The sequence below is a fragment of the Quercus suber genome, unplaced genomic scaffold (genome assembly GCF_002906115.3).
Source record: "Quercus suber isolate HL8 unplaced genomic scaffold, Cork oak 2.0 scaffold_317, whole genome shotgun sequence".
NCBI classification, from domain to species: Eukaryota; Viridiplantae; Streptophyta; class Magnoliopsida; order Fagales; family Fagaceae; genus Quercus; species Quercus suber.
Window position 1 is genome coordinate 64,074 of NW_027069772.1, and position 9,596 is coordinate 73,669.

A 9,596-nucleotide genomic window follows, 5' to 3' on the forward strand; every position below is an offset into this window, starting at 1 on the left:
AAGAAATCTTCATTGTCAAACTCTCGTGTATCTAAGCCAATGATCCTAAACCTTGCAAGAACCAAATTCCACATTTAGTATTATCAAAATCAAATAAAAATTCAACCCACAATCATGTTTTGAGATTTTCTATTTCCTTGTGAGCAAACTTTTGAGGTAGATTTTTTGTTGTCTATTGAACTACAAGATCAAATTATTATGTGTTGCACATAATAAGAAAAAGTGTGCTAAACATAATATTTTTCGAAGCCAAACAGAAATTGAGAAATGTCTCACAACAAAAAAGAACCATTGAGTTAAAAAATATGAAAGTAGTAATAGGAGTGTAATTACAGCACATACTCTATTACTGTTTCAAAATTATCGAAGGTAAATACATTAAACTTTGGTTTTCTTTTCTTCCTTTTTTTTTTTTCCCATAAAGTTAAACAAATGTCTAAGATAAACAAATTGAATAGGAAAAAGACAAATATAAAATAAAAACTGTACAACATGAGTACGAAGTAAAAAGTTATTGTAGAGATTTCTAATTCCTAAAAAGCCTTCTTATAACCGACAAACCAATCCTTGTCACCCATAGCCCCAAAGTGACCACATTGTTGGCAACCCACAAAAAAACATATCATCCACAAACTTTAGAAATCTAATGAAAAAATCGAAGTTGGGGGAAAAGAAAAAATAAGAAGGGAAAGAACACACCTCAAAAACACTTTCCAAATCTGATGCTACTTTGGCAACTTTTGCGGAGGTAGAGAGAATTTATAATATTAAAAATAATATAATCAATCACAGTGGCAATTGAAGGGTTTAAACTTCAAAAAAGCGAAAATGTTTTGAAGGGGAAAATAAAGAATTGAGAATTGGAAGAAGGCTAAATTAATGGTGAGTTGGATTTAATGAATTAAAGAATGTGTAAGGTTAATGAGTTAGAGAATGTGTAAAGTTGCACAATTTATTTATATATTAATATTGTTTAAAAAATGAAGGAAAAAAATGAGACATGGTCAATGATATGGCTCAGTTGGAAATTCATAATATTAAAAATAATATAATTAATCACAGTGGCAATTGAAGGGTTTAAACTTCAAAAATGCGAAAAGGTTTTGAAGGGGAAAATAAAGAGTTGAGAATTGGAAGAAGGCTAAATTAATGGTGAGTTAGATTTAATGAATTAAAGAATGTGTAAGGTTAATGAGTTAGAGAATGTGTAAAGTTACACAATTTATTTATATATTAATATTGTTTAAAAAATGAAGGAAAAAAATGTGACATGGTCGATGATATGGCTCAATTGGAGCGTAGTAACAAGAAATATTATACTTCAGTTTTTAGATATATATAGATATAAATTCTAAAAATGAAAATAACATTTGGAAATGGTAGATTTACCCATTGATCTAAAATTGGAGGCTAAATAATAGAGTAGAAAAGTGTTAAGCACCCACCTGTCCAATGCAATTTGTCTTATGGAACATAGTGACCATAAGTTCTTGTCCTGCAATCAAGGTATCCAAGCATGTCAGAAACAAGGGAAAAAAAAAATCAATTAGAAAAACAAATCTAGCAATAAGGGCTTTGAAAATGGAGTTTAACAAGTTATCTTCATGTGAGTACACTGAAACTCTAACATAAACATATCGCCTTCATCCCACAGTGTCAAAGAAAAATGCATTTAGAATCAATTTATAGTTAAAAAAAAAAAAATTTATTATTCGATTTATAAACTTATTTTTATACATAATTTAAAATTATAAAAACTTAAAATTTAAACATTTGATTGATAATATAACTATTAATATTTGATATTCTTAAATTTTTGTAAGTATAGAAGATATAATAAAAAAAAAAATACAATTTAATAATAGATTTACTAAAATTCACATTTAATGAAAAAAATATATGAGGAATTTAAATGATCGCCTACTCTTGCTCGTCTTAAAAAATGAACCTATTGAGTCATTTTCTATTTATGAAAATAACCAAAAATGGTACACCAACAAATGAGTCATCGAATTTTTTATTTTATTTCTCAAAAAATACAAAAATGCCAAATTTCTTACTATAAAAAAATAATTTTAAAAAAGTGAATTGCCAAATTTGCCCTCACATCTGATTTCAATTTTAAACCCACAAAAACTTAAAACCAGCTTCCCGCTCGCCAAACCCGCCTCTCTCTCTCTCAAAAGCTTTCTTTTCAATTTCACACTCACAACTCGGCTTCACTCACTCTCGCTCACAACTCAAAGGTACTCTCTCTGTCTCTAAGTTTGCTTCGTATTTTTCTAATTCCTTGCTTAAACTCGGTCAAATTCTCAGCTCAGGTAAATTGTTTAAAGCCCTCTGGGTTCTGGATTTTTTGGTTAAATCCAACAGACACGCACTTGTCTGTTATTATTATTATTTTTTTATGGGCAGAATTTTCTCCGAATTACTTTGGAGCACAGTTTTTTCAACTGATTATGTGGCGACTCAAATGAAGACCCACATGTTGATTTAGTCATGTTACAATAGCATTAATGCTATGGACACAAAAAAGACGAACATTTTTCGCAACAAATTTCATAACTGTTAAAGTGGTTGACTGTGAGTAGTGGACACAACCGATGCTCATGAACCCACCACTCATAGTAGATCACGTCTGCAATTGTAAAATTTGTTTGTGAAAATAATTTTGTTTGTAGCATTATTGACTTGCAAGTCATGTGACTTGTTTAGAAAACTCATAAGCTTCTTTTCAGCTTGATAAGAAATTCCTTAACGACAATTTTCAAGCCTTCCTATGCATGCATGTACTTCAAATTATAATGAGGTTTTCATATATATATATATATATATATATATATATATATATTGTGTAGTAAGTTTGAGAGTTTATTGTTTGATTGAGATAAAGCATATATTGTCCCAAACCTACCCACTGCTGAAAATTCTCTCCTAGGACACGGACTTCATGGTTGCATTGCTGATGATTGTGATATGGGTCATAATGCAAGACAGTTGGCAGCATGATGGCTGAACACTCAAGACTCATGCTAAAGCGATCACTGATGACAAATTACATCGACGAACTACATTGCTCTCCTGTTTCAGCTTGTGAAACTGGCTCATGAGAAGCCTTCAATTTCTTACATTTCTTTATTAGATGTAAATTTCAAAAGCGCGCGGGATAGAATTTGACAATGAGGTATTTTATTTCCTAGCCATTAGTTGGTAATAGTGTCAGCGGTACTGCAGGTGAGGGAACTGTTTCAGGGGAGATGGCCCTGGCATCTCCAGCAAGTATAGGGTCCAAGAAACTGCAGGCAGGTGCTGGTGTTGCAGATAGTAATGGTTGACCAGATCTTTATAATTAGTTTCTTAGATATTCTGTATCATTTAGATGATGTTTGGAAAACCAAAAAGATGCTTTAGTCAAACTTGAGTTCCTCAAACTAGAGTTTCAAAATAGTGGTATATTTTTAAATATTTCTAAAACAGTGATAGATGACAAAATATTTCAGCCCAAAGTAGTATTTGACCATTTGGCCCTTTTTCCCATGATCTAATTGGGAATGAAAAGTTTGGCTGAGCTTCCTAATCACTTATCATTTTGGTTTCTTCAAAATCAAAGGTCATAGATGGATGAAATGCCTTTTCTTAATCCTCAAAATTGTCAGTAGCTGACAACGTTGGTGGCTCAAGACATTAAAATTATCACAAGCTCTCCCTCTCTGGGCATGCACATTTAATCCAATCAAATCTTCTAGAAGTGTTAGGGTAGAAAAGATAGAATGTTATTTGAGAGTTTGGTATGGGCTAGAAGGGCTAGAAGGTAGAATGTTCTCTCTTCCTTTCTCAAAATTGGCTGGCTTCTGGAAGAGCTAATGAATTAGAAACTCTGTTGATATAGAATTTTCATGATTAAGATTTCATCTGTTTATATTATTACTAGTCATGATATATAGACTGAAAACTATTGATAGATGTCTTTCGAGCATGTTAAGCAGCAAAATACTTTGTTGTTACTTGGAATTATTCTCCTTAATGATTTACACTAACTAAAATGTTTTAAATCACTCTTCCAAGCATATGCCTGCAGCAAATACTACGGGAACCATTCCTCATGTAATTGATACAACAGATTCAATTAGACAAATATGGTTGCCAAATAATAATTCCTGGCAACGCCAGAAACAAATACGGTTGCCAATAGAATTTTAGTTCAAGATTGCCAAAAAATTCATTTCTATTCCTTCTTATCAGATGATTCTGGATTTTTAGAGAACTTTGTGCGCCATTTCTGCTTGTTCTTCTCAACTGTATTCCAATTTTCTGAAAATTTTGTAAGACCTTCTCGCAATGCTCCAAGATTTACCCCATTACCAACCAAAATGCTTGTCACACCCATTTTTGAGACCTATAATTACCAATCACAATATCTATCAAATGCCAGACCAAAACAAACAAACAGAATCTGCAAAATTCACATCCACACTAAACAAGAAACTTTTTTTTTATTAGGTAAATAAATAGGGGGAGTGGGGGCTGGTGGGGCTTGAACCCCATTGCCTAGACACTACAAGAGGCTTTGAAACCACTGGGGTGTCCCTCAAACCTCATCCAAACCAAATAAGAAATGCTACTAGCCTACTATTCAAGCAAACAAGAAAAGAGAATTTCAACACCACCACCACCAATAATAATAATAATTAAAAAGATGATGTATTTCAGTTTTACCTCTTGGATGTTCCTATTCTCATCATCAAAAAACAGCATTGAGTTGAACGGAACCCCTGTCCTCGAATGAATTCTCTGGAAGTGATCTCTCTTGTGAGTCGGACTAGAAAAGATTTCCTGTATACTTAAACATAAAATAACATTACTTGATGGCTGATGCTTTAACTATAATAAGTAGTTACAAAACTTGTAATTTAAAGGATTGCATGTGTGTTTTTGCACCAGTTTCTAATTTTAAGAATTGCATTTATGATTTTGCACCAGTTTCCAACAAGTACAGCCACCTGCCTGAATAAGCTAAAAACTTCAATACAAAATCGAAAAATAGGGATCAGGAACCTTACTACTGATATGTATATATATTTTTTTATTTTGATAGCCATAAAAAAGGAACCCAATTTAGAGTGTTATTGTTAGTCACCTTAAGTCCAATGGTGAGTAAAAGGGACATGCATATGAAAATATTGAATACGGTAAAGGAAAATAATTCCACTTAAAAAAAGCACACAAATTCTTCATACTAAAAACTTAGCAGATAATACAGCTTCCAAATTTTCTTCAGTACAATTCTCTAAAGAGCCTCTAAGTCAGCTGGCTCATGCCATGTTTACTAAAAGAAAATACACCATTTTGTCATACAGTGCACAGATTGGAGTCTGGAAGAGGTAAAATAGCTGAACCAGATATTGAGAAATTGACCATACGTGAAATCATTAATATTGACACGGGACTTTTTCCACATAAAAGGGAATCTTCTGTTACAATCGATACCAAAATTGATGTGAATAATTCAAGAATTGAGTTTGATCCGTCTTACCCCCAATTTTATTTTTGTCTCTTTGGAAAGGCCACACCATTGTGTAGCTCTCCTTTCTTTTTCTTTTATTTATTTATTTATTTTTTATATGCTAAACCAACAAGGATAACAATGACAGAGTGAAATTAATTTTTTTGAAAAGTTAAAAATATAAACTTTAAATTAAGGAAGGGAAGGCAGAGACCTGGGCTACAAACATGGACTTGATGCTTAACTTGTTGATAAAAGTCTCAGCAATATCAGCAGTGGGTGATCTAGAAGCAATAGCCATATCAATCCCTTTGTCCTTGAGCGCATGAACTATGCCTTTAGCGTGTGGATACAATGATGGCATTTCACGTTTGGAGCGACATTCACTTCAAAAAAAAAAAAAAAAAACCAAAACCCAGATGAAGAAATTTGACAATAAGAAGATATATGTAGTGAATCTTAAGGTACTTTTTGCAAGTGAAACTTGTTATGTTGTAACTGTAATTTTTCACACAGGTTTTCATGAATTACATCAAACGACAACATTATATGGAACAAAAATTAGAATGGGTAGTACCCAATAACTTTAATTTATCAAGATTATACACAAAAAAAGTGATTCTTTTGTCATTGAAGAATCATTAACATAGATACAGTAATTAATGATGTGTTTTATTGTGTATATATGAAGAAGAAGAAGAAGTAGTGAGTACCAGTAGAAAGGCCAGAGAGTGTAATCGAGATCGAAGACAACCAATCTGGGAAGCACTTGGAAGGCTCCTATTATCTGCAGAGCCTCTGCCTTCACCTTCTCGTCTCCCATCTCCTTGTTTTGCTTTCCGATTTCCGATTTGGGGTTCCAACTTTTATTCCTCAACCACTAATTTATATACATATATATATATATATATATATATATATATATATATATTTTTTTTTGACTCGTCTAAAGAAGAGTATACGCTCATTTGTCTGAATTTATTTAAGAGAAATGAGGCAAATAGTTACTGTATAATTTGGCAACCCCAACATTTTCGGATCTTTTTCTTTTTTTAAATAACATTAATTTTTAAATAATTTCGTTAAGTAGCATTGTTTCTAAACTATTTAGGTAACTAACATCAATCTCTCAGACTCGTGTTTACTGTAGCAACTCGGGTCTCAAAGACTTGATTTCCATGAGGTGACGTAGAACTCGAGTATTAGAGACTCGAGTTTTTGCTTTGCAAGAAAGAAAAAAAAAAAAAAAAAACCTTCGCTTGAGGAAGAAGAAAACCTTTGCACAAATCCTTTACCTGGAGCCTTTGCCGCCTAAGTTCAGTCCAAGCTGAGGGGTTAGGGTTAGGGAGATCTAGGTTCGTGGGTTTAGTCCGAGCTTGGGTTCATGGGTTTCAACATTTGGGTTTGTGGGTTTGCCACTTAAGTTTGTGAGTTTTGTTGCTCGGGTTTGTAAGTTTGCCGTTGGGTTCGTGTTTTTGTTTTTGACCTCTCTAAGTATTTGTGGTTTCTGTTTTAATCTCTTGCTTTATGTGGTTTTTGCTTTGATTTCTTGTTTGTGTTTGTGTGTGTGTTTTTATTGTTTCTTTAATTGTTTGTAGAAACTTGTGGATTTTTTTTTTTCAAAGGGAGAATAGGAAGAGACTAGAAGAAGAAGATGAGACTTGAGTTCCATGTGGATTTTCATAGAAATAGAGTCTTTGATACTCAAGTTGCTATAGTGAACTCGAGTCTAAAAGACTTGAGATGTTAGTTTCTTAAATAGTTTGAAAACAATGCTAACTAACGAGATTGTTTGAAAATGATTGTTATTTTGAAAAAAACCTAAACCCCGCAAACTAAAAACTTAAGTTTGAGATAAAATATTAAACAAGTAAAGCTTAAATATTATTATTTGCCTATGAACACGAGGCTTACTATAATATAGTCTAAGTCACTAAAGTGTAAAATATATCGTGGAGTTTGGGGTCATTTTGATTTTGTCTTCTAACTTTTAAATTTTTTAATCCGTTCTTCCATTCGATATGCCTGTGTTAATGCGTTCCTTAAATGCCTACTAAGCTTATCGCATTTTTTAGTTGGTTCAATGAAATCATGCAATGTAACTTTAGTTATTCCATGTAATTAAATTAATTAAAAAAAACTTCTAAAAAAATTACAACAAATCCTAAAATTTAATAAAATAATTTATTTTATTTTGTAAAACATTTTTTCAAAAGAACATGATGAACAAAACCTTTATTGTTCTTCCCCAGATTTTATTTTTTTTAACATTTCGTTTTTGGAACCCATAGAAATTTGAATCTCATGTTAAGTATTAGACAAAGCCATAAACAACAACAACAAGAAGACCCAAAACCTTTTCTCTTATTTACTTTTAGAGATTTGGATTTGGTTTGACGCTCAACTTTTATCCACCAATCTCTCAGCCATCTTTTTTTTGGTAAATAATCTCTCAGCCATCTCTTGACCACATCCTTCTCAAAACTTGTCTATGGTGGTGTCAGGTGTGTGAAGGACGATTGTGGTAGCTGAGGACGAGGACCGTGGTTTGGATTTTGAAATATATTTTTTTCTTTGATCTAACTTACCAACCATCATACGAATACGATCGATGGCACACCAAGTACAAAGTACCTTTTGAAACTATATTATATAATTAGATGATACGGATTCATAATGAAGTAAATGAAAACCCATCCATGGTCGCTTTTCAATAAAGGCCTCCTAGCTAACACGCTGCACCCAGCAAAAGGAGCACATCCAAGCTTTGATCAAAGACAAATTTTCTCCAAATCTCTATGGAATCAGTCGAAAAATAGGCAATTAGCATATAAAAATTGACATCTTTCTTTGTAAAATATTACCGTAGTAGTCAATACTCTTATATCAAGGAACATAATAAGAACAATGGAAACATAAAAACAAAACCGAGGGCAGATATTAATAGGAAAAGGGTAAGCTTCACAAAGCACAGCACCCGTCTGCTCTGTTTTTTTTTTTTTTTTTAAAGCAAAATTTCAACTTATGACGTTTGCTTTTGATGATAGCTCTTTATCATAGACCAAGATCTCAAATCTCTTATACAACCATCAAATCTCTATTTCCCAAGACTACCCATAAATCTATTAATTCATAATAATATAAGAGGTATCCATGTTAGCAAACGTTATTCCAATTCACACTGGACACATAAGAAAACAAAGAGTACTATCCAAATTAATAAACAAAAAAATAAATACCACTAGACTTGTCTCTATCCCTTGCAAATATTCCAGCTCCATCATCTGATAAGTATATAATTTGTAATCCCCCAGACATTGCTAGTTTCATTCCCACTTCTATATAGAACTTAGAAACTCATCACCCACAATGACAGTTTTCTTTGGCATGGCATAATTTGCAATACATGAGTTGTAATCAACTAAAGCACAAACTTGCTACTTACCACTCTAACGCCCAACTCACTGGTAATAGTAAAAATCTTTCATCGACCAAAGGAAGCCATCCATTACCTAACACCAAACAAAGATTAATTTCCCTCTCTCAAAAAGAAAGTCTAATACAAGGTAATATGTATGTACATATGAAAAGGCAGATCAATACTCACCCAACAAATCAATAACAGGTTTCAAGTCCACAGGTTCTTCCTATAACATCATTCACTTCACATGTTAGCAACGCAAGGACAAACTTTTCTAAAGAAATAAAATGATGATTTTTTTTTTTTTAAAGTCAAAATGGAAGGATGAACTTACTCCAGACATTATGATCCCACCTGGGGACAAATAACGCGAAACAGAAGCTTTGAAATCCTTAATATCCTTCTCAAACTTGTCAAACATTGCCACTTGAGGTTCCTAATATACAAAGACTTCTTCTAAATGTCAAAGCCCTCAAATTGCTTTAGAGCTCATAAAAAAAATTTGTTAGGTTCTAAGGTCTTAGGATTTTATGTATTTAGAACTCTAATTTGTAATGTTGGCAAACCATGATCAAAACATTGTATTTAGTCTTATTTAGACTTGCTCAAAGTTGGTTTAATATTGTACAGTTGGAATCGAGTGGCTGCAGAAGTACTTGGGACTCTCGGCCT

The 9,596-nt window shown here is 32.6% G+C and overlaps 1 protein-coding gene and 1 long non-coding RNA gene across 2 annotated transcripts; both read right to left on the bottom strand.

Annotated features, from left to right (window-relative positions):
- Positions 1-4,082: 4,082 nt before the first annotated feature.
- LOC111990486 (uncharacterized) lies at positions 4,083-6,417 on the bottom strand. The gene is made up of 4 exons (XM_024022260.2): positions 6,217-6,417; positions 5,718-5,889; positions 4,717-4,833; positions 4,083-4,396 (listed from the first exon to the last, which is right to left on the bottom strand). Exons 1-4 carry the CDS (start codon positions 6,324-6,326, stop codon positions 4,226-4,228), a joined length of 570 nt encoding a protein of 189 aa, XP_023878028.1. The 5' UTR covers positions 6,327-6,417; the 3' UTR covers positions 4,083-4,225.
- A 2,075-nt stretch (positions 6,418-8,492) lies between these two features.
- LOC136071484 (uncharacterized) lies at positions 8,493-9,387 on the bottom strand. The gene is made up of 3 exons (XR_010632779.1): positions 9,259-9,387; positions 9,111-9,150; positions 8,493-9,015 (listed from the first exon to the last, which is right to left on the bottom strand). It is a non-coding gene; the product is annotated as an uncharacterized LOC136071484 (long non-coding RNA).
- Between the last annotated feature and the right edge of the window lie 209 nt (positions 9,388-9,596).